Source organism: Xenopus laevis, chromosome 1L (genome assembly GCF_017654675.1).
Source record: "Xenopus laevis strain J_2021 chromosome 1L, Xenopus_laevis_v10.1, whole genome shotgun sequence".
NCBI classification, from domain to species: Eukaryota; Metazoa; Chordata; class Amphibia; order Anura; family Pipidae; genus Xenopus; species Xenopus laevis.
This window is the reverse complement of record NC_054371.1, coordinates 176,296,333-176,322,082: the sequence shown is the minus strand read 5'-3', so window position 1 is coordinate 176,322,082 and position 25,750 is coordinate 176,296,333. Positions and strand designations below refer to the sequence as shown.

General features: G+C 37.9%; 1 protein-coding gene across 3 annotated transcripts in view; it reads right to left on the bottom strand.

The window, feature by feature from the left end:
• Nucleotides 1-25,750, bottom strand: part of camkk2.L (calcium/calmodulin-dependent protein kinase kinase 2, beta L homeolog) — a 49,881-nt gene that overhangs the window by 5,019 nt on the left and 19,112 nt on the right. For 2 of the 3 annotated variants that reach the window (XM_018263312.2, XM_041567691.1), the window contains exons 2-15: nt 22,072-22,636; nt 20,024-20,071; nt 19,109-19,162; nt 18,543-18,594; nt 17,147-17,280; nt 14,238-14,274; nt 13,543-13,564; nt 11,576-11,664; nt 10,421-10,620; nt 8,375-8,428; nt 6,499-6,572; nt 6,276-6,363; nt 2,804-2,932; nt 1,862-1,962 (exon numbers count right to left, since the gene is read on the bottom strand). In XM_018263312.2, coding sequence (XP_018118801.1) covers nt 1,862-1,962; nt 2,804-2,932; nt 6,276-6,363; nt 6,499-6,572; nt 8,375-8,428; nt 10,421-10,620; nt 11,576-11,664; nt 13,543-13,564; nt 14,238-14,274; nt 17,147-17,280; nt 18,543-18,594; nt 19,109-19,162; nt 20,024-20,071; nt 22,072-22,587 — 1,598 coding nt within the window. In that variant the 5' untranslated portion in view covers nt 22,588-22,636. Of the gene's footprint in view, nt 1-346; nt 399-1,861; nt 1,963-2,803; nt 2,933-6,275; nt 6,364-6,498; nt 6,573-8,374; nt 8,429-10,420; nt 10,621-11,575; nt 11,665-13,542; nt 13,565-14,237; nt 14,275-17,146; nt 17,281-18,542; nt 18,595-19,108; nt 19,163-20,023; nt 20,072-22,071; nt 22,637-25,750 lie in introns of all 3 variants that reach the window. The other variant, XM_018263322.2, reaches the window with a different exon arrangement.

The window sequence follows — 25,750 nt, the reverse complement described above, 5'->3', positions numbered from 1 at the left end:
GCCATAGTTCTCTTGTTTTGCTGTTTATAGCCTGTGCTAGGGAAAGCCTGTTTTCTGGAATCCATATGTTAGGAGATTCATAGAGTTTTCCAGTCTAACACAGCAGTGCTACACAACACCGTCCCTATGTCCAATCATATTTTACTTTGTGACAACAGAAACGTAGCAGTGCCCCCCTCAGCAGGTAATAGGCCTTCAGGCGGCTGAGATGTTAGTAAGTCCAAGCTCATGCTGCCACCACCACCAGTAAACTGGCGTTGAAAACAGCACACAAGGAAATGTTAGATTAGAGGGCAGAGAATTGAGCAAAGGCAGTGGCAGCATTCTCAAGCTTGGCTTGTGTTACCTTGTGCTGCTGAGAATGCAGCTACATTTCACTTCTCCTGAACAGTCTTTTTCTACAAGTAAGAGGAAATGAGATGAGAGAACAGACAAACAATATCACATGAAAGGTTCCTACACTCGTACAAGCCAACATCTTCTTCCCATTCCGCTTTCTGAAAAACAGTTTCCATAAATGACTGAAGATCTTAAAGCTACAGAAGATCTTATGGGTCTGCACTCACAGAGATTATGCTTCAAACAGCAATTTCTAATGTTTCGTTAATAAGAAAAGTTTGTAAAAAAAAAATTACGATCAAAAGATTTTCAAAAACGTTACTGATAATTGTAATCAATTATGTCACTTCCCCCCATATGTGATAATAGGCACTACATTTGCCTAGGTGCAGTAACCCACAGAAACCAATAGGATGTTTGTTTTAAGCAGGTGACCTGTAAATGCTGCCCCCTGATGGGTTGCTATGGGTTACTGCTCCTGGAGAGGACCAACTTAATGCCTTTTATTACATAACCCAATAGTATTAATGCAAAGGGCAGCCCAGGAGCACATTTTTCATAAACAAAGAATATATGTGCCCAGCTGTACTTCTGCTCCACTTTTATTCAGAATGGCATAAACAGTATTACATCTTACATGGTCAAGATTTGCCTTAAATGCCAAGGGTAAATGATAGAATAAGACACACTGAACAGAAATGATCAGAGGTAAATGATGGGTCAAGGGCACATGAAGCATATGGAACACTTCTCTCGTCTGTGGATTTTAATGAGGCAGAGAGAAACAGATCAGCTCAAATTAGCGGCTTTCCCTATCTGCACCGAAAGTACAGCTTTCACCTGCATGCGGCTACATGGAGCTAAGCGAGGATTGGTCTAAAAATGCCTCCTTTCACACTTTGGTGCCCTTCCCTAAAGTGGTGCATAAAATTGCTAACAATGGGGGTACAAATTGAAAAGCAGTAAGGGAAAGGATAGGATGTGAAAGCAAAAGAAAAATAAGATAAAGGGGTAAAGTAGGAAGGTAATAGGAAGACAATAAATAAATGTTGGGAAGAAGAGAAAATGGAAGGATGAAAGGCAGAAGACCTGGGAGAACCAGGCCTGGATTTGTGGAAAGGCCACTAGGCCTGGGCCTAGGGCAGCAGGATTTTAGGGGCAGCATGCTGCCTAACCACACTCACATTGGTTCAGAAACACTGAGGATGTGCAGGAGATGGAATAAGAGATAAAAATGGAAGGACAAGGGGTAAAGGTTAGAGCAGAAAACAACATACTGTAGTGGGAATGGATTAAAGAGGTGTGAGTTAAAAGGAAAGAAGGTGTAGGATAAAACATTTAATAAGAGTGAGATGGGGAAACCTAAATCAAACTACAGCAGAAGGGAGAAAAGCATAAGACACATAATAAGATGTAACAAATATAAAATTATTTTTTTAATTTTCAATATTATTAGAAGGCAGCCATCAGCACATAATCTCTCAGTGTAGCCAAGTGGGCTGGGGGAAATGGGGGGACTTACATTAGCAGATTTCCTGGAGAGGACATGGATCTTTCTTCTTTCCTGCTCCCCTCAAATGGATTCCCAAAAGAGCGTTTCCGAAGCATTGATTTTACCAAGATCTAGAAAAGATATGATGATTATATATAATGCCCTTGAGAGCCCCTGGTCAGTTGTGACATTGCAAACAATTCCAATTACATGAAGTAACAGCAACTAACTTCATTACCCCATATTATATTTCTTCCTATAACAGAAAGTAGCAATAAAATGAGGTGCATAAACAATAAAAAAAAAAAAAAACCCAATTGCTATGCTGATTCCACAGCTATCTTCAATGCAAAAGGAAGAGGATGGCTCTTATTATCATTTGGCAGTTGGATACTGTACTACTTGTACTACTTACGTGTATCTACCAGCTCCTAATTCTAAGGAAAGACAAAAGCCCAAGTGGGAATACTTTATTTTGGCAGTCAGCTCTGGGAGTAGGTGCCTGGTTGAAATTTAATATGTTGAAATTACAAATTGTGGACAATGTATTATTGAGCTATCTCTATTATTTTAGCATATTACTATATTTATTTTGCTGCTTTATTATTTGGTACTATTTATTAAAGGCACACCTTTTACAAATAATAAATGGACTGAGCTAGTGGATTCAGCTGGTTTACTTGTCATTTTAAGCTGGCAGAAGTGTATCAAGTTGTGCCCTGAGAATGACTGAAGGGTCAGCCAGACCACCAGTTTGCCCAATAAACTCTATATATTTTGATATGCAAAGCATGTCTCACATACTTGAATATATTTGTATACATACATATGGTTTCTACTATCGGTGAACATTGAGGTTGACTTTTTAGAAGGCGTAACAAATTATTAGGAGTTAATAATAATAACTCTTGGGAATTAGCCAGTTGTGCAGTGCTTTTGAAAAGTTAGATAAAACCTGGATTTAGCACTCACCACAGTGGCCAAGCTTGGGACATGCTTGATTGAATTCTCCACCTCTTCCTCTGTCACTTCCACCAATGTGCAGTTTTCATCCTCTGTTGGTAGTGGCTCCAGTCCATGCTTGGTGACCCACGGGTGAAGCTTCAAGGAACAGAATATACAGCAAGGGGGCAAAGTTATCAGCCATAACATGCAAAACAAGCTTTCCCAAGGAAGATCAACCACAGACATGTATATAGCTTTTTATACTGTGAAAAACTGTCAATCCCAGCATGAACAGGGCAAGATGAATATCACAAGCTGTGTCCCACTTGATAGAGGGGGTTTTCCCAGAAACTTGTTGTGTGAAACGGCATAATAAATGCACATTGGCAAAGAATGATATTGTGGGGCTGAGCCTTTTTGTTCCTACAGAATTTTTTTCATTTGTGCACATCAACCTGATGGTAGTGAGATATAGGAACCACAATCATGGCATCAGCACTGACCCAAGTAAGGCTCAAGTCATTTGTTGGTATGTGTGTCCTTGGTTTATGTGTGAGTACAGAGAATCATATAAGTCAAGAATGGCCCATAGCACTTAAAGAGGAACTAAAGTCTAAAATAGAATAATGCTAGAAATGCTGTATTTTCTATACTAAACATAAACATGAACATACTGCACCAGAAGTCTAATTAAACAAATGATTTATGTTTTCAAAGTTGACACCAGGGTGTCATCATCTTTGTTAAAAATCTTTGCAAGACCAAGACTACGCACATGCTCAGTGTGGTCTGGGCTTCAGTTGGAGAGGTTAAGCTTAGGGATCATCATTATCAAAACAGCACAAGTCAAGTAATATCTGCCATAGAAGCTGATACAGCAAGGCTGATTAAAAATCAGAATCTACAGACTGCACTGGGTCTGTAGATACAAATCCCTACACGGTCGCTCGCCGGCTGCTTTATAGGTAAACAAACAAAGCTGCTCGAGGTCAGGAAAGAAAGGTGGGGGGGCTCCCCTCTGCTGATCGTTTTCCTGCAGAGCAGTTTGGGACCGTCTGAAGTTTCCTATCCTCAGCAGTCAGCGCAACAATTTCACTGCATACAGTCAGGTTTATTAAAGTATATTGGAGATAGATCCCTTTTTTTATTAAAGAAAGTAAAAATGGGGAACTATACCCCATGACACATACTGCTTTTCCAGAAAACGGTTTATTTATATGAAGCAGTGTTTTACATATGGGCTATTGTATGCAATATATTTTTAAAGAGACATGCAATGTTCAAAAGTAAAATTTACCTTTATTATAATATTTTTTCCCCATGCAGAAATTGTCTCTGTTTCATTTGACTGCAATATATGCAAATATTTACAGCTCGGCACCAAAGAGGAACTAAACACAAATTATCTATTCTACAAAAAACAGTTTGTACGGTACTTTTAAATGACATAGATCCTGTTGATAAAGCATCCAGCCCATAAGGAAACTGCAATCTGATAATGAAACTGCCACTAACAGATTTTAGTAATAACTTTTTGTGAAATACTGACTGTTAAACAACCTTTAAATGAACATTTAGTATGTTACATCTCAGCCCATTCTCTGCAACTTTTCAACTGATCTTTTTTTATATTACTGCCTTCCAAATCTGCATTTTTCCAGTATGCAAGACTACACTATACTATATGATTTGCTCATCTTTGATTTCCATTTTGACTCCCAAATGTATCCCTCATTCTTATTGTAACCTAGATATTGGCAACAATACAACCATAGAAATTTCAAACTGTAGAGTTGTAGAATGAAAAGCAATACACTAACATAGCCATAAAATTGAGCATGATTTGACACTATTCAGACTTTATATACACAAATATATGGGGCAAATTCACTAACATTCGTAGTTTCGCCAGGCGCAACTTCGCCGCGCTTCGCCAGGCGTAGTTTCGCCAGCGCTCTGCAAATTAACTAAAATCCAAAGTTGCGCACAGGGGTAGCGTAAGATTGCGAAGTTGCGCTAGCGTTGATTCGCAATTTGCATACGGCGCCAAATTCAAATTTCAATGGAGGAATACGTATCAGCACTACAAATGGCTAGAAAACCTTCAAAACATCAAATAAAAATTTTATTTTGCCCTACACATGTGCCCACTGTCTAGGTAAGTTGCCATGAGTCAGGAAATGTAGGGGGGAAGGAGGGGAGCCCCAAAAAATTTTTTCGATCTTTTTCAGCCTATCACCCATAATGTAGAAAACACGCCAGCGTTTTTTGGGACTTATAAAAAATTTTGACTTTTTTGAAGCAATCCCTATCTACTCTATTGCGCTTCGCCTGGTCTGAGGTGGCGAAGGAAGTCTAGCGTAAAAGGTAGCGTTCAGTACACTAGTGAATTTGCGTAGTTACGTCGCTAGCGAAACTTCGCCAGGCGTAAGGGTGCGAAGTAACACTAGTGAAACTACGCCAGCGTTCGTTAGTGAATTTGCGCAGTAACGAAAATGCCAAACGCTAGCGAATTAACGCTAGCGTTCGGCGCTTAGTGAATTTGCCCCATACTTTGCAACTTGCAGCAAAAACCAATGCGCTCCTTCAGCTTGCTCTAATGAATTACATGCAAGTGCAACTGCTTGTCTATGCTTGTTTTCTGTGTTTTCTCTATGCATAAGGCGCATTATGATGAACCAAATACATTTTCAAATCACTAAAGTTTTGCACATTTTCTTTAATAATCTGGATAGCAAGTTAAATCAAAGTGGTAAACCATCCCGTTCTTCAGATCAAATGCTTCTCTAAGCCATTGTAGCACTCACTGTGCTTAATTCAGTTATCAGTCTCAAATGAGGTTGACATGCCTTGCCTAAACTAATGGCCTGATAATTCTTTTAAACAATGGAAACCAGGGTCAGACTGGGCTATCGGCACAGACCCGTTCCTCACTGCCTGCCTGAAGTTCTGCACTCCCTGACCTCTCCCCGTCCAAGGTTTGCAGTTATGTGCTGTTAGGGGGTGGGATGGAGGATGGTTGCGTCTGATTCAGGGGGCCCTGGAGTTTGCAGTGGGGGGGCCAGGGGCCCTGGGCGGGTGTGTGTGGGCCCCTGGCCCCCCCCCACTGCAAACTCCAGGGCCCTGATGGAAACATAAATAATGCATCCTTCAGGGCAGCACTGTTTTGAATAAATCCCTGCAAAACTTTTTTAAAGGTGCCTTCTATTAAAAAAAATTATTTGAAACAATAAAAAGAGAGAGGCATTGAGCTTCATTCTTCTATTGCTCTTACACTGAAGTTGCATGCAGTCTGAATTTGTAAATAACCTAGTCCAGTCTTTACTTAATAAATAACCCACTTAATCATTCACATATTTGAATAAAGAGAAAAGCAAATAAGGGCCATTCAGAGCTGGGTAACCCTTGAATCAGAAGGACAATGTTTTTTCTTCTTCTGATGCCCTTTAATATTCAGGTACAAAGAATTATATAACTGATAAACTGAAACTGGTTTTACCTTTAATTCAGGGACAGAAATCCTAGATTCTGGATTCTTGTCAAGCATGTGCAACATTAGGTCTTTTAGATCTTCTGAGATGTCATGCCTGCCAATAAAACAGATGAGATCTGATCATTCAGTTCTGGTATAAAAACCGCCAGTATGTAAACGAACAATAAATATCTGGTTTTACACAAAAGTATGATTTAATGCAAAATCTCAATCTGCAAAACAGACTTACTGGTCAGGAAACTCCAGTGGCTGATTCTTTATTTTGCTGTGTAGGGTTAGAATGCTTTCATCCATAAATGGGCACTAAAAAAAAAAAAATACAAATGAGACAAAAGCCGCTGTCATTTACAAGGAAGATAGAGTTACTTAGAAATATGTATTTATAGAAATATTATAGGTATTTATAGAAACAATTACCCCCTTGATTCTCTTTGTACAGTAGAGAGATGATGATTAAAGTAACAGTAACACCAAAAAATGAAAGTGTTTTAAAAGAATGACAATATGATGCACTGTTGCTCTGCACTGGTAAAACTGCTGTGTTTGCTTCAAAAATACTACTATAGTTTATATAAACAAGCTGCTGTGTAGCCATAAGGGCAGCCATTCAAGCACAGGATGCACAGTAGATAACAGATGAGTTCGGAAGAATCCCATTGTATACTACAGAGCTTAATCTGTTATCTGCTGTGTATCCTGTGCCTTTTCTCCTTTTTCAGCTTTGAATGGTTTTGAAAGGCTGCCCCCACATCAGCTTGTTTATATAAACTATAGTAGTCATTATGAAGCAAGCACACTAGATTTACCAGTGCAGAAGGACAGTACATTATATTTTCATTTTTTGTTGTTAATGTTCCTTTAAATACATGGTATCTCATGTCAGAGTAGAGTAGGGGCATGTTGGGATTTGTCAGTTACTGTGTACTAAACCCGACTAGTTTTATGTATGTATGTACGTATATTTTTATTTGTATAGCGCTCCTTGAGGGCAAAGCACTGTACTGTGATAACCTGTTAATACTGAGAACAAAAGTACTATTTAAATGGAATGGCCCTTGCCACCTGATAACAGGGTCTGCAAGGCTCAACTTCACCCTTATTATACCTTGAAATAGCCACCCACTAAATTGTAGTCAGTGGCTGGCATATATGGCAAGGCATACGTAAAGGAGACACATAACAAAAAAACCCTCTTGAAGGCAATAATAAATAATATATGGTACTGGTTTTACTTTTGGCCAAAAATGATTTCCCTTTTTAAAATTGCCCCTTTGTTGGAGCTCCCTATAGATTTGCTATGGTCCCTGTCTGTGTTTCAAATGAGGGGTGGGTGTGTCCTAACAGTCTATGCCAGAAGCACAGCAGGAGGGGAACAGCCAATCACAAGCAAAGACAAGCTTCAGTTCCCTTTCAGGTTAGGATAGCTGCAGTGTGCTGAGTGCTGCTGGCGCCTCTACATGGCCTGGGAAAGGCAGTTAGAAGAATGAGTGGAAGTTGAACAGATGGGTGGGACTAGTATAGTTTTTGCAAACATTTGCAAACGCTACTTTTTTATAGGGATGCATCGAATCCAGGATTCAGTTCGGGATTCGACCGAATACTTTTGCTTTGCCGAACCGAATCCTAATTTGCATATGCAGGAAGGTAAATCATATGACTTTTCATAACAGAAGGAAGTAGAATTTTTTTTCCCACTTTTTCCTTTCCTGCCCTTAATATGCATGTGCAAATTAGGTGTCAAATTTGCTTCGGTAATCGGCCGAATCCCAAATAGCGGATTCGGTGCATCCCTACTTGCACAATCCTTCTATATTTAAAAGAGTATAATGCACTGGCACATTCTTGATTTTTACACAATATTAGTTAACGTTATGGCTGGAATGCCAGGCAAGGTATAAACATGAGACCTGCACCAGCCAAGTGATGCATGCAGTGTAATGCTCAGTCCGGCACAGGACATATATTTCCGACCTAAATATTTAAATGTTCTGTGTACATTTCAAACATATGTTTATAGAGGTATCATAATATTCAAGAGATACATAACAGTGTTCATTTGTAAGCAATGTATTGTGCATGTATGGATTCGGCAGAGTGTAAATTACCTGACCAAACACAAAACAGTGTAGAGTCACACCCATTGCCCAAACATCCAGTGCCTAAAAAGAAAAAAAAAAAGACGATGTTAATGAGTCTGCGGTGTGGAACTGTACATCTGTCACACACAGGGCTGATATGAGAGAATCTGGTATCCATGGTAACGTCCCTACTCGCTGCCTACATATAAACTCTCTGCACATATTTAACACTTAGGTAGCAGTTGGCTGAGCTGATGGTACATAACTAATACACAGAAAATCTATTTGCTTTGTTTTTAAAGGCTTATGCCTTCAAAATGATAACCACCATACGCAGAGCAATGACTGAAAGCTATGGTAGCCATGTTTCTGTGCCATCAGTGGAAATAATGTATATGAGGCAGGGTCAATTGGTACATAGGACACTGGAAAAAATCCTTGTGGGCACAGTAAGGAAGCTGTGTAATGCTGAGAAAAGAGGCTTACAAAAAAAACTGATTGGAGGGTAATAGTAAGAAAATACTGGAAACTAGGTCCTTGAAACCAAACCATAGTTCGACCCAGATTCTAGGAAAACATTTGTTCCAGGAGTTCGGATTCGGCTGAATTCTTCTGCCAGGCCGAACCTAATCCAAATCCTAATTTGCATATGCAAATTAGGGTCGGGAGGGAAAATTGCGTGACTTTTTGTCACAAAACAAGGAAGTAAAAAATGTTTTCGCCTTCCCACCCCTAATTTGCTTATGCAAATTAGGATTCAGATTCGGTTCGGTATTCAGCAGAATCTTTCATGAAGGATTCGGGGGTTCGGTCGAATCCAAAATAGTGGATTCGGTGCATCCCTAATAATAATTATATGTTTCTACCTACAGAAAGTATTTATTATAATAAGGTGCATCACTGATCCTAATTAGTGAGATATGGGTCTAAAAGAGGATTCACTGACTTAACTTGGCTCCCCTGAGAAAAGGTTAAGAAATACTGCTGTAGTGAAAGCTGTCTCTGAAAGTAGAGAATAGGGTAAAGAGCCCATGCTCCTTGGGACAGCCTGGAAAGAGATCTACTGAGTGACTGTCAGAGAGAAGTAGATCAATGGAGAATGGAAAACAAGGTACAGATATGGGACCTGTTATCCGGAATGCTCGGGACCTGGGGTTTTCCGGGGTTTTCCGGATAACAGATATTTCTGTAGTTTGGATCTTCATACCTTAAGTCTACTAAAAAAATCATGTAAACATTAAATAAACCCAATAGGCTGATTTTGCTTCCAAAAAGGATTAATTATGTCTTAGTTTGGATCATACAAGATACTATTTTATTATAACAGAGAAATAAGAAATTATTTTTAATTGTTTAATTGTCATTGTTTGATTAAAATGGAGTCTATGGGAGATGGCCTTTCCATCTGAGCTTTCCAGATAACGGATTTCTGGATAATGGATCCCATACCTGTACTTGTTCTCCATTATGTTAAATAAAAGTCCAATGTATTAAGTTGTATGGGCTTCTATTGAACCTGGTTGAAGCCTTGCATGTAGAATACAGGGAGAGATGAGGATGGTTCCACTGGAGTTTTGGCATTCATAGCCACACCCTTTTCCAAACTGTGCGCCAGATGCACCATTAAAATTTACTCAGTCTGTAGGTTATTGCATAAGTTTGGGTGGGGGCACATTAATTTTCAGAGTGAATAAACATATCTCTTTTATATAGTGATAAACCTTTATGAAAGAAACATTAATGGCTAGATGCTTGTATCTGAAATAATCAGAACCCTCACAGATCAGTACATATATTTCATGCCTTCACTGCAGAAAGAGGGCAGCATGCAAACACCATTTGTTAAGCCATAGTGTCTTTCTTTACATCTATATCTGTAACAGTTGTGTTAACAGCAAGCTGTATCTTAGCAATGAAGCTTCAGTGATTAACCACAGGTTATCAAAACAGCAAGCAAGTAACCCAGTGAGCCCTCATTTTAAAAAGCTTGCTTAGTAAACTAATAAAATTGCTTGACAATACAGTAGATTGACATTTCTTATTAAGGAAAAATAACCAGGCAGGGGTCATTACCTTTCCTGAGAATATTTTGCGGGTCTCAGACAGGGTTTCAGGAGCCATGAATGCAGGTGTCCCCACTGTGTTGGACAGAAAGGCATCATTCCCTTCGAATGTATTACTGACACCAAAGTCGGCGATCTTAATGTGCCCATCATCTCCCAGCAAGAGGTTAGACGGCTTGATGTCACGGTGTATAATCTTCTGATAATGCACTGTGGGGTTAACACATGTCTCGATTAACTGCTGAGAAATATTCAGAAGTTGAGATTATCTTCTTCTAATAACATTATTTACAGAATGGCATGCTTATTGCTTTTTTAAGGAGGATGCACAATCTATGATCCTTCAATGTTGCTACTCCATGAACAGCGGAATAATGGGAATAGTAGTTTACCAGCATCAGAAGAGCCATTAATAGTTTGTACATTTGCATTTGATACACTATAGGGCTCATTTATGGAGTACAAAATGCAAGGTGCAAAGTTGTGCAAAATTACACAAAGCATGTTTTATTTTTTACTCGCAATGCAGTGTTATTTTTCAGAATTCCAGCATAATCAAATGTGTCCATAAACACATGCAGTTATCTGGGTTAATAGCCCTTTCCGCAATAAAGGCTTTAAAAGTGTTTAAATCTGGATGGCGATCTTTATCCTGCTTGCCATATATTGACCAATGGACTATGGCAGACTCACGTATTGACTTTTGATCTCAAAGTAGCAGGCACCACATTTTGCACACTCTTTGGACACAATTTTATATTTTGATTGAGGATCTCGATAAGGGTCCTAATGAGGACTGAAACGTTGGACACAAATGGTATGTAAATAAACAATTTTTACTTGTCTAGAGTGTGCTGCTCCTACCAGCAAAACTGTATATATTGTTACTGTGCCCCTCGAACAAAAGACACAATAATCATCAGTGAAGTGTCTAATCTTGCTTGAATTGTACATAAATGGAATTGAATTTTGTGCCAGTCCATGCAAGTAACAATAGTTTAGCTCTAGAAGACATTTTGCACAGAAAAGACCATACATATGAAGCCATGTTGCTATTGAAGAACTTATTATTACTGTTTAAATGTATCTAAATACTAAGAATTTTCTAGCCTTTCCATTTTAATTAAATCAAACTCGTGGGTGTTTTAGCAGGATAAAGACCCACAATATTCTATTCCTTTAATCAGATCCTGGAAGTAGAAGCGAGCTTGGTCTTCAGTTAATGGTTTGGTTGTTGGAATGTCCATCACTGGTCTGAAACAAGCAAAATATTGTAATCAGTGGAGATGTCATTGGCCTGTGTCTGTGCATGTTTTCACTAGAGCAGGTCTTGTTCACAATACATTGAACCCTTTGGATGGGTTTAATCAAATCTATCTTATTCATAGGTGAATCCCAATATGCCGAACCAAATCTGAATTCTTAAAATTATTATAGTTTTAATTCGGTTTGGGATTTGGCCAAATCCTTGATGAAAAATTTTCGATTCAGACAAATCCCAATTTTGTGGATTTGGTGCATCCCTATTATATTATTTTCTCCATATCACTTTGTTGTTACATTAAAACATTACTAAAACATAATACAGGTATGAGGCTAATATTTATACCTAAGGAAAAACACATTTCATAGTTTAAAATAAATTGCTGCATGTCACATTTTTTGGCTCAGATAATATATTTAGCCTCAAACAGCTGAATAACATACAGAATACGCTTAATCTGTCAAAGTACAGATGGAGAAACCACTTAATCTATCAAAGTACAGATGGAGCACGGCGGGCAGCTACTGGCTCTGTGGGCACACATTAGCTTCTACTTGGGTGCACTGTCCTTGACACACACCTGCCATCAATATGGACATGGAAGGCCCTATATGGAGCCACTGTGCATTATTAAGTAAACAGGCACTGATCTTGTCTCAACATGTATAAACAATTAGAGTTTCCTATGCACATGCAACAGTGATTTCTATTCACCCTGTATGTGTAAAGGGTTATCATGATAGAATTTGGTATATCCTGTAGATATTTATGAATAAACTGCATAACCCCATCACATCTAAAGAGAATACTGTATAATAAATACGGCATTATTTTGCAGTGTGTGGGTAGAGCTCAGATGTCCTTGTGAAAAAAAGGGTAGCTATACGACAAGAAACATGAGAAAGTTAGAATTAATATGATATATTGGTCAATGTTTTATTCTTAAAGAGAAAATAACAATAACAATATAAATAAGTATATAAATAGTTATTGTCTTCTATTTTATTTGCCTTAAAGGAACAGTTCAGTGTAAAAATAAAAACTGGGTAAATAGATAGATAGGCTGTGCAAAATAAAACATGATTCTAATATAGTTAGTTAGCCAAAAATGTAATGTATAAATAAAGGCTGGAGTGACTGGATGTGTAACATAATAGCCAGAATCCATCTTCCTGCTTTTCAGCTCTCTAACTCTGAGTTAGTCAGCGACTTGAAGGGGGCCACATGGGACATAACTGTTCAGTGAGTTTGCAATTGATCCTCAGCATTCAGCTCAGATTCAAAAGCCCCCCCCCCCTCAAGTTACTGATTGGTTACTGGCTGGTCAGTGGAATCAGTGGAAATCAAAAGAGCTGCACAGCGCTATACATTACGTTTTTGGCTAACTAACTATATCAGAAACATTTATTAATTTGCACAGCCTATCTATTTACCCAGTTTTTATTTTTACCCTGAACTTTTCCTTTAAGTGGAAAGTAAAGTAATGAGGGATCACATACAGTGTGCAAAAAACATTCCTTTACTGCTAAACCATTTACCACTTTTAAGCAATATGTGTTTTTTTAAGCTTTAGAAATGCTTAATGTACATATATAGTGTATAATCTCTTTATTTAGTTAGAAGCCCCGTGGCAGCACATTGCAGTGGGAACAAGGGACAAGGTACACTCCTGTGGTGCAGCAATGTGATTTCTGCTTTGAAAGAAGGAACAGGAAGGTAAATGTTATTATCCAGCAAATCCAATTGCTGTAAAATTTCCTCTCCATTTATTGCTAGTCTCAAAGAATTATCTTGGCAGTTCACTACATGTAGATGTGGGAGAAATAGCCAACCGTTCTGTAATTGTTCTTTTTGTTACTGAAACTTACCCACGCTTCACCAGCTCAAACACTGAAAAATAAGAACAGAAATCTCAGTAAATTCTCTTGGGTGAACACTATACAGCTTAAAATGCTCAGCTCAAGTTTATACCTGGAACTGCAACCTGTTACCCCCAGAAAGATGTTGGACTACACAGCAACCAGAACTCTGTGACGGGCAAGGATGCTGGGAGTTATAGATCAGAACGGCCACATATTGTTTAGCTCAGCTGGTTCTGAAATACAACTCTGGGTGGCTGGCAAGGTGCATACCAGCAACTTCACAGTTATAAATTTGCCTTTGAGCAGTAACCGTTGGTAAACAACCAAATTATTGCATTCATTGTTCATCCTGCAGCAGGCTGAAAAAAGCCAATAACTGCTGGGTTACTATGGGTAAATTTGCCCAATGTTGATAAATGAGCCTCATATATAGAATATGCCTTTATTTCCATAGTGTGACTTTCATAAAAATAAGGGGCCAAACTGGTCACATAAGTGTTTTTGTTTAAAAAAAAAAAAAAAGATACAATATATGGGAGTTGAAAATGGCGAGATAGGAAATGTGAGACTTGGTAGATACAAATCTCTTACCGGGGGGAACATGTTTCAGTTTCATCTGCTCTTTAAAAGCAATTCTAAGTACCCGACGACAGCCAGCTGGGTAATTACATGGACAATTAAAAAAAAAAAGATCAACATACCCATGTACAGATGGTCCTCGCTAGGGTCATCCAGCACCTACGGACACAGAAAGAAACAGGTAAGCGCTACAGTTGTGCTAAATAAAAAGCTAAACCAGACAATGTCTGTGGCCTTCTGGATATTCAACAAACATTTGAACATGTCTAACAATAGCTTTGTTGACTCCTGACCTCTCCACAGTATTTTCAGACACAAGAATAAACTACTGTTGTCTGTACAATAAATATAATGTGAGGAACAATCACCATAAAGGGTTCTGCTCTAAACATGGAAAGAAGTCACTTGGATTCATCTGTTAAAACACAAAGCAAATCATTGAAAGCTTAATAAAGGAACAGAGAATGTAGATCTGGCAAGTGTCTTGGCAGACTGTGGAACCACTTGCTACTGGAAAAATATCTCTGAGTTATTTAAAAGCAGTCTTGGCATTGACCATACATCAGCAGTGATATATGTTATGAGCACTGCTGGTGCACAGAAACCATTCGGGATAATTTAATAGTGGGCACGCAGATCTTATTTTATATTTCCATGCTCAGGTTTTTCCATACAAACTGCCAAGCGGGCAGCCTATTTATTAAAGGGTTACTGTGAGACATTGACTTATCTTACATCATTTAAAAAACATGAGCACTGGCTTGAAAAAGGGACTAGCTCCCAAAACATGTTGTGAGTGAGAATACACCAATAAAGGGTGATTGCAGACTAAGTACTGCCGGTTCCTGGTCTGTTTCTGATTTCTATAAATCGAATGCTTATCACATGATGGATGGTGTGTGTTGAAACAGCAGGTCTACACTTATCTGATTTTTTTCACTCATCCTTCTCTGATTAACGCACTGGCTGACATCTCTTGTACATAGGAAATGTAAATGCCACTGTACAAAAAGGAAAATGCTTAGGGATTAATCATAGACTGAAAAAACACTCAAGTCCAAGTATCTCTCTCGAGACAATGAGGAGGTAAGTTTGATTAAATAGATTATGCCTTGTTATATGTAGAGGCAAACACAAGTGCTGCAATTGACAGTAAGACATTATAACACAGTTTCTTCAACCAAAAACAGGGTCACACTGGAGCCTTGGGGGGCCACCGGGGCTGCAAAACGAAGGCCCCTCCTTGCAGTCCCCAGGGCCCTTCTCCCAACTCTAAACGGCGCGAGCATGCACAAAAAAAACAAAGTGTCGCGCGTATGCACGAAAAACAGCTGGTCTGCCGAGGGAGCAGGTCTGGGCCGGCGGCCCACCAGGGTTTTCCCCGGTGTCCAGCTGGCCCAGTCCAACCCTGACCAAACATGTTTGTTACAACATGTGTGCAACACCATGAGATTTGTAGGGTCCAACAAAATCTGATCTCTCTATGGCAGCAGAATTTTAAGGGTGGCATAGCACCCAGCCACATCCAAATGGGTTTGGAAGCACTGTGGACGTGCAGGATATTTGCTAGATCTTGAAATCTCCCACACGCCAATCCCTGTGCTCTGGACCCAATGAGAAGACTTCAGCATGCATGCACACACATATGAAGGGGGGAGGTGCAAAGTGCGGCAACAAGGGATTCCGACCTAGGGGCTGACTGATGACTAGTTTCTGTTTATTAAAATATGTCTGTTAAGAGGGCCCTAAAGTGATTTTACTGTGGGGCTCAATAACTTTTACTTACGCTGCTGGATCCAAACATCTGCACAACATTGTGTGAAAAGTCTTTTTTTACAACTACCAGTAGGTTTCAGTCTGATATAGGAACAGAATTAACATGGAAGTTTGCAGTTGGCCTAAATTATATTTTATCAATTTAGTTCAGAAAAAAACAGAAGAGATATAGCACAATTTGGGTTAATGAACTTAATATAGCAAAATTTGGGTTAATGATCCTACCAAATCAGAGACTGGATGAAAAGCCAGAACTGTGGTATTTTCAAGGCAGTGATTAGGGCTATGAATGCAACAATATCTGCAAAGCACTCAAACCTGATAAGTGAATAGGCTTATTTGTCAGACTCAGAGGTTGATTTCAAATATTTGACACATATTAAGCAATGAAATTATGCATGTAGGATGTAAAAATGTAGGATCTTGTTATTCCGAGACAGCTGCCAGCAAGTCTGTTACACCACAAAGCATGCATTCACACTTCAGCATAAATGGCACAAGTGCACGATACAAAGAATGATAGCTCAATCCTTTAGTTTGCCTTTAAGTCACATTGCAAATAGTGCAGCACATCTAACTGCATTTATACAATATATAAAAGATCTTCTATATAAAAGTACAAATAATTATTTAATAATGATAACAGGACCTGTGAGACACATTTACAAGCCAAAACATGTGGTTTACATATAAGTATAGAAGCTATAAATCCACAGAACGCTTTTGCTTTAATAGGAACCTGGAAATGAATGGAAACTAATGAATTTTCTCTTTGCAACATCACAAGGAGTTGGCTTGAGCTTTCTGTGACCTCGATATTAATGCAGGGTTGGGAACATGGGGCTTTGGTTTTATTTAAAGACTGAAGACAATTCAGACTGAGCATACCTATCCTGCAGCTACCATATTACCATGGAAACGTACAGACTAACTGCCGTAAGCAGCCCCAGAGAATATGTATTAATAAGGTAAGATTCCCTTTCATGGATAATGTAATCCACAGTTTGGAAGGAGAGATGTAACATCAGGACATCAGGCTTGCTCCTGGGAGCAGCAGCGTATCAGTTGTATAACTTGTGGTTATTTTCTGCACCCTGTAAGTTTACAACTGGTTTCTGAAGAACCCTGCACCATTATATAGGTATGTATTCTATCTGAAGCTTCCTGAGAGCTTCTTTGAACCTTTGATACAAAAACGCATATGCATAGCGCGCTCTCTCTATAGAGATCCGTAAATTACTTGGCCTGCCATCACCTCAATCAGCTTGACTACATTTTGATGATCCAGCTTCCTGAGAATAGCAATTTCCTGGTAGACTCTTTCAATGGGCCCCATGGCCTGAATACCACCTTCAGTAGCTGTTTTGGCACCTCTGGGAGGGGGGCGGCCTGTGTAGAAAGGAGTCTGGTCAATACTAAGAAAAATAAAGCCAGTTCGAGATTTACATTTACATTTACTACGGGAGCAATCTAGAAATAAATTGGTGAAATATGAATATATATATATATATATATATATATATATATATAAATATATATATATATATATATATATAGAGTATATGCCAGTAATAAATCCTATGTTTATTTGTAATGCACAAGCAGTGGGTTTTGCTGGGCATTTCTCTTGAGCATCTTTATATGTTTTGGTGTAAGAAAAGAGAATATCAATGGCAAAATGACAACAAAGAGTCCTTTAAAGGAAAACTATACCCCCCAAACAATGTAGGTCTCTATTAAAAGATACTGAGTAAAACAGCCCATGTGTAAAACCCTGCTTCATGTAAATGAACCATTATCATAATAATATACTTTTTTAGTAGTATGTGCCATTGGGTAATCATAAATAGAAAATTGCCATTTTAAAAAATAAGGGCCGCCCCCTGAGATCGTAGGATTCACTGTGTACACATACAAACCACATGTAAGGTCACATGAGCCAATTAACAGACAGAGTTCTGCCTTTTGCTTCCTCACTTCTTCCTGTTACAGTTAGTGTTGTAGTATTTCTGGTCAGGTGATCTCTGAGACAGCACAGATAGAGTCATGAAATGGTGGTTCAAGGCAAGAGATGTAAAAGGGCAATATTTATGTAAATATATATTCCAGTTTGGTAAGATTATTTAATATGTCATTCAATTTGATATAAACTATCTGTTGCTTAAGTATTCATTTTGGGGGTATAGTTTTCCTTTAATAAACCTCAGGCAAAGTCTCTTTTTTTTTTTTTTTTTTTTGCATTTTACATCTTGTACCCAACATTGCGCCATAAATTGATCTTTCAGCTTTTAGAATGAAGGAAAACTTGCACCTCACTTTGTATGTAGTGTTGTCTACATTCAGCAGTGCTGCATACAGAGGGTCTTGGTTGGAGGGACAGCACTTTTGCATCATCTGGAATGCCCCATAGCATTTAGCTGACCTAAGTCTGCAAGGCATGGAGAAACCCTGCACTCACTGCCTTGTTTTTTCCCTTTAAAGCAAAGATTACTCATGGAGCAAGCCACCAGTGTGATTTCACTGCATTTAATAATCCTGCTCATCAAGAGAAAACCATCATGTGGCTCACACCATGCCTATGAACTGAAAGCCATATGTTTGCCACACCTCCCCTCCCGCCTTGTGAACCACCCAACCAGTTAGTTACTCACGTGGAAATCCTGCTTGTCTCATAAGCTTTTTCTTTGAAAGAACCTTCATTGCCTGAGATATAATAAAATAGACAGGAATAAGAATTACACAATACAGTGAATATATATATTATATATATATAATATATATGTGAGAGAGAGAGAGAGAGAGAGAGAGAGAGAGAGAGAGAGAGAGAGAGAGAGAGAGAGAGAGAGAGAGAGAGGGAGAGTGCAGTATACTAAGGAAACACATTCTGTTAGTAGGAGAACTAATGGGGCTAAACCAATTCCAACAGATTTTAATCTGGATTGAAACAAAATATTATTTTGGAAAATGGAAAGTCAGTGACAAATTTAAGATGATTGTTTTGTTGAGACACACATTATTAACCACTTGTGAACACGTCTAGCTATCATCAACTTAGAAATAACTGAAAGCGATAACAAATATATCTGTGCAGCAGTTTCACTTTATCACATGCTAAGCAAAAAAAAAAAGAAAAAGGGAAGAGAGAATAAGATGTTTTGAAGTCATTCATCTGCTGTTCTTTTCTGTTTGTAATCAAAAGAACACATCCCTTACTTACATAGTACATGTTATCATCTTCATTATAGGCCAGTTTTACCACCCCATAGGAGCCCTAAGAAAGGAGACAGAGATTATTCATACACCAATAGGAATCTTTATCCTGCTGGGTAAGTGAATATATGTTCTATGGAACCCATAATCATCATTCCTATGGTCTGATTACTGAAGGAAAGTAATGGCAGTATCATTGTCTCATCTGAATTACAGTAAAACGGCAGAAACAGAATTATTTGCCAGATCAGTAAAAAACTAACAAGCTGTGTGCACAGACAAGTTGGTGGGACAGAACAAATACAAAAATTATGTTCTCGAGCACACCAAGATTTGTTGTGTGTGTTGGATTAAGATTTGTGCACATGCACACAGTTTAGAGGGAACAATGATTACAATGAAAAACAACTACAGAAATACTGTAAGAGAAGTGTGCAGAGTTAATACAGAGAAGTGGGATTTAAACTGCAAGGATTGCAGGGACATATTGTTAATAGCATGGATCTTGGCATATTGGGATTCTGGCAATGTATGTGAAGGGATCTATGGTGGGTGACTTATAGACAATTCATTGAAATCTAATATACTGGAGGATAGTGGAGGTACATAATTGCTCAATGATGTTTGTAGATAATATGTAGATATTAAGGGACAGAGGTGAAGAAAAAAGGTCATATCAAAAATCATTTTATCTATCTATTTATTTTTTCCCAGATCCTCAGTCATTTTATTCTGCTTTTCTGTTATAACTCTGCTATTTTGTTCACAGATACACAATTGATAGGCAAATGCCCATGAACCAGATAATTGTGACCAACCTCATAAACAGCACCGTGTTTTAAACCAACCTATTATGACAATATAAAACCTTTTGGCCTTCTGATACTATAGAGGTTAAATGCTAAAAAACAAGTAGACTCACCTTCCCAATTTCATCTTTTAACTGGTATTGGTTCAGTTGGACACAATCCTAAAAATGAAGTACAATTAAGTAGTTTAAAAAAAACAAAGCAAAACAGAACAGTACAGTTATGGGACCAGTAATCCAGAATGCTCAGGATCTGGGGTTTGCTGAATAAGGGTACTTTCTGGAATCTGGTTAACCATACTTTGGGTCTATTCAGGGGCGATCCTGGCCCCTCCGCCGCCTGAGGCAGCAGCAGTTGCTGCTGCCCCCCCTTCCCCGGAAATTCACTCTTAAAGTACAAGGAGCAGCGTTTTTGCTGCCCCTGGTACCTAGTGGGGCACTGCCGCCTGAGGCGACAGCCTCAACTTGCCTCATTGGCGAACCACCCCTGGGTCTATTAAGATAATCATTTAAACATTAAATAAACTCAATAGGCTGGGTTTCCTTCCAATAAGAATTAATTATATCTTATCTAAAGTACAAAGTCCTTTTTATTATTACAAGGTGTTTTATTGGTAAAGGGTGTTTTATTATTACAAAGGAAGAAAAGGAGAAAAAGGAAAATATTTTAAAAAATTTGAATTAGCTAATTATAATGGAGTCCTCCACTGGCTCCACCCCGCTGTGTCACCTGGAGGAGTGATTTTCCCAGGCAATTGTGAATATATACAAATATAGATTTTAGAGAGTAGTATAAGGGGAATAGGATTGAGGGACAGTGTTTAACATCTTGTGCTGGTTCCCTTTATTAAATCTAATTGTATTATCATATATGCTGTATCTTGTTAATTGAGCACAGCAATAAATATTCTTTATTTTGATATAAAACTTTACAAGCCTGCAGATTATTGTCATACCCCTATCCACACAAAAGTAAAGCTGGCTGGCAGTATGAAACGAAGATTTGTATAATTTTTCGGACTAATCTTTCAAGAGGTTCAAGAGGAAGCTTAGTGTTATGATCTGCTTACAGCTTTTCCTAGATAGCAGTAATAAAAAAAGCAATACTGGCTTCACTATAGAACTTACCTCTCCCATGTTTAGCAATAGTTTGATAATAAATAGGCACTAGCTTCTGTGGATCTCTTAGATTGTAAGCTCTTTTAAACCGGACCTTCTTTACCTCTTGTATCAGCTACTGGTTGTATTTTTTAAAGCAATATGTATGTATACGCCAATCTATTATGCATCACTGCAGCAAATGTGAGATGATAATCTTTGACCTTTATATTATTCTGCTATTTTCAGGATAAAACTAGGTTGGCACCTGTACTATGGAGATCAAGAAAACTACCCAGTCTGAAATCATATTCATTTGCCACTGTGAGCTTTTAAAATATTTTAATCTCTTTAGTTTATTAATCCAATCCAAAGTTTTCTTTTATCCTATCAGATTTTAGTGAGTACTTAGTCCATCTCAGTCCTAAATGTACACCTGTTATCAGTAACTATTCAGTTGTCTGTACCAAAAGTGTTACCTTAAGCATGTAAAGCTGTGTAACACAATACAAAAATACAGCCATAAATTAGGAGAAGAAATAGCATTTTACGATTGGGGTGCCGAAAGTTAGGCACACCCAAGTGACAATTTTTACTTACTCGACACCTTGGGCCAGTGCTCCAATCAGCGGAAAACCACACCAGCCCAGGTTTTTTCTAGTGAGCACCACGGAGAGATCCTCTTCCTGCTTCAATGGTTTTCAAATTTCCCAGGCAGACGTATGCGCAATAGAGCAAAATATCTGGCTTTTTTGGTAAAGTTCGGCTTTTCGCTCGTGCGAGAAGACCCGGGGAAGCAGGAAGAGGATCACTCCATGGTGGTCGCTAGAAGAAGTAAAAGTAGTCACTTGGGGGTGCCTAACTTTCGGCACCCCCAAGTATAAAATGCCTTATCAAAAAATTCCTTATCAAAAGTGTAACTATTCATGTATTGTTTGTGACTGACAATTACTTCTAAATAACTAATAATAGTTTAATAGGTAAGGTAATTTAAGGTCATCTACTGAAAATAAAATAGATTTCCATAGACTAGCAATTAAAAAGAAGAAATGTTTTATTCTTACCTGACAACCTGTGATGGAAACCCGGTGAGACTCTACGGTTGGTCTTCGTGGCAGACGAGGAGAGGACTGTGGGGATGTAACTGGAGAGTAGGGCAGTGAAGGATAAATATATCGTCCATTCATTCCTAGGCTATTACTAGAAGTAGGAGTAGACTGAGATCGTTCTTGAAGGGAGAGTTTTCTATTGGTCATGTTGAGTTTGCCTTTACAATCATTATGGGATACTGGAAGCACGTTATGCTCATCAATCTTGCCTCCACTTTCATTCATTCTATGCAGGTCATGCTCCACTCCACTATACTCCTTGAATTCATCATCTTGATGTCTGGACTGCCCATTCTGCTCAGACTCAGTGATAGTTGGATCATATTCTGTTACCACTATAACTGATTCCATGCCTAGGTCAATGCTCAGGGTTGAAAAGTTACAGACTATGTGAGGTTGAATTGTAGTCTCATGATCATCTTGTAGGATGGACCTCTCAGAAGAAGCCCTTTTGGACACGCATGATGACATGGTGTACGATGCAGCTGCATACACTAACTTAGTCTGCTTCCATTGGAACCTATAAAAACAAACATGGCTTTTGAAGGTTTCTCAAGGCAAAATGATAGCACACAAATAAAATTTTTGGTCATTATTAAAAGTAAATTGAACTGGCTGGAGAAAACTTTGAAAGTTCTTCCAAAATATTTAACTAAACTCCCATAAACAAACAAGATACAAACAATATTTCCCATAAGAACAACCTTAACCAATAGCTTACAGAAAACAATAACCACATTGTTTCACATAGAACTGCAGGTTACCAGGGTGGCAAAAAGCTACCAAGTCCAAATTCGAGGTTTAGCTCTTAATCTTTATTATAACTGTACTTTGTATTTATTATTGTACTTTGTGTTTATGCGTATTCATTATTGTAATGACCCTATTTGTTCTGTTAATTTATTATTCTGCTGTACAGTGTTTCTTTTTTAAGTATCGCTATATAAATAAAAATATACATACATACATACTATTCTTTAAATTGATTTTATTAAGTCTTTCCATTGGCACAGATTTACGCTTATTGATAGTACAGGTATGGGACCTGTTATCCAGAATGCTCAGGACCTTAGGTTTTCCGGATAATGGATCTTTCCATAATTCGGATTTTCATACGTTAAAGGGGTTATTTACTAAATTCCGAATGCAAAAATCCCGAATGCAAAAATCCCGAAAAATGTGTGATTTTTTTTGTATAAAATCTGACTTTTAAAAATCACGAATTTTTCGGAATATATTAAGCCCAGAGAATGGAAAAGTCTGAATTTAGAAAATCCAGCATCTCAGACCTGTCGAGGTTGCATATAAATCAATGGGAGAAGTCCCAATGATTTTTTGATGTGCGCTGGGTTTCGTGCAATACTCCAAAATTTTCAGGCAAAAAATCATAAGTAATCAGAGTTTTCGGGTGAAAAATCTAAAAAAAATCGTGAAAATCAGATTTTTTTCCTGCAAAGCAAATTTTCTGGAAAATGTAATAATAAATAAGCGAGATTTCATCGGAGATTGTAGCTGAAAATGTTGAGATAAAATCGGACTTTTATAAACAACCTCCTAAATCTACTAGAATATCATGTAAGCTTTAAATAAACCCAATAGGCTGGTTTTGCTTCTAGTAAGGATTAACTATTAGTGATGGGTGAATCTGTGCCGTTTCGATTGCCAAAAGATTTTGCGAATTTACCGCAAAATTTGCTGTATTTTTGATGTGCGACCATTTTGACACAAATTTCTATTTTTATACATGCGACTATTTGGTCCAACTACATTAAAGTCAATGGGTGTCTTAATAATTTTGACGAGCACCAATTTTGATGCACAACAATTTTATTTTGAGGTGACGGATTATTCGCTGGCAAATTTTGCAAATTGATTCGCTTGCGGTGAAACGTGCAAATTCGCCACAAATTCGGGTCTGGTGAATTTATTCGCCCATCACTTATAACTATACCTTAGTTTGGATCAAGTACAAGGTACTGTTCTATTATTGCAAACAATTTTAAAAAACAATTTAAAAATTTGACTTATTTCTATAGAATGGAGTCTATGGGAGATGGTCTTTCTGTAATTCGGAACTTTCTAGATAATGGTTTTCCGGATAACAGATCCCATACCTGTACTAAGAAATGATGTGTCACTTTGGGTACATTATGTGTATTATATGAAGTACAGCTCACATATGTGCAAAGTATTGTGATATATAAATATGTTATATAGTATCTCCTTACCATTTTGTCTTTTGTTTCCTTACCCTATCCCAAAAAAAAAAAAAAGTTTGAAAAATGATCCCTGAATCGAACCGTATTTGCGTGTAATTTGTATGTTTAATGTATTCAACCCTCTGTTGAATGTCACTACGTGATATGTTGACACATTATAAATATGTGTTAGTAAGAATAATAACAATAGGTTCATTTTAAAGTATTAAATATCTAGGCTTACAATATAATAAATGTCATTCTAGTGGGCTAGTGATTTTTTAACAAAAATACAGTTATGTTTTGCTTTTGATTTTTTTATTTTTTTTTAAATGCCTGAACAACAATTTATTTAAATTATTCTACGGCAAAAGTGAAAAGCTGACTTCACTTAAGAGCTAGGAGGTGTTAATTGGTACCATAGAAACAGGAATGTGCGAGGTGTGAGTTGTGTAGTGTGCCTCACAAGCAGTGAGTCTGAACAAGAAAAGCTTATGTTTAAAACACACCACTCACAAGTTAAGGTAAAAATAAACATACAAATGTGATATCTCCAGAGAATATTTAAGAATAAGATACCTCAGCTGTGTTTGCCCGTAAGCTTAGGTCACTAGTGATGAGTGAACCTGCATTGTTTGGCTTTACTGAAAACATTTGTTCCCCTCAGTTTTCCCTCCTGTCAAATACATTAAGGGGGATTATTTTCAAATGCATTGGAGTTATTACATTGGTATTATTTCTGATGTGTTTTTCCCTGGCAAAACAAAACACAGGGCGATATTCAATCTGAATTAGGCAAAAAAATGTGCTCATCCCTAAAGGCAAACTTGTATCCCTAACTGGAACAAACTGCAGCCTTACAATATTTTTACTTTCTTCACCCTGTCTTTATATACACATCTTACAGATATAGTTAAAAAAAAATGCAAACATTATCAGCCCTTCGCCTTCCACATCAACTAATAGAATAGGAGCCCTCCTGGTGTCTATCTAAGTGGTGAGAGAAATGGGAAGAAATTGGCAACATGGGAGCCATGTTTTCTATGAAGAACAGTTTTAGCATAGTGAAAAAAAGAGCTTCTCTAACAAGATAGGGCCATGCATATACTATTGCAGAGCTAAACCCCCTTAGCCACAATTAATCAAATTTTGTGTACCCCCTATTAGCAATCTGTCTCTAAATGTATGATTTTTTTTTAAAGAACAGTAGTATCAAACTTGTTCCCTTGTCTAGGTGATATGCACTGTCCATTATAAAAACAGATTTCTGAGAGAGTGATACATTGTACATAATAAGTGATAATATAAAAAAAATCCATCGGATGATCAGATTAGATTGTTGTTTTCATGATAATTCACCTTTAACTGCAAATATCAACTTTACTAAAAACCCAAATTACATATAACATTTTTAAATTGCTATTTGAGCTGCTCTT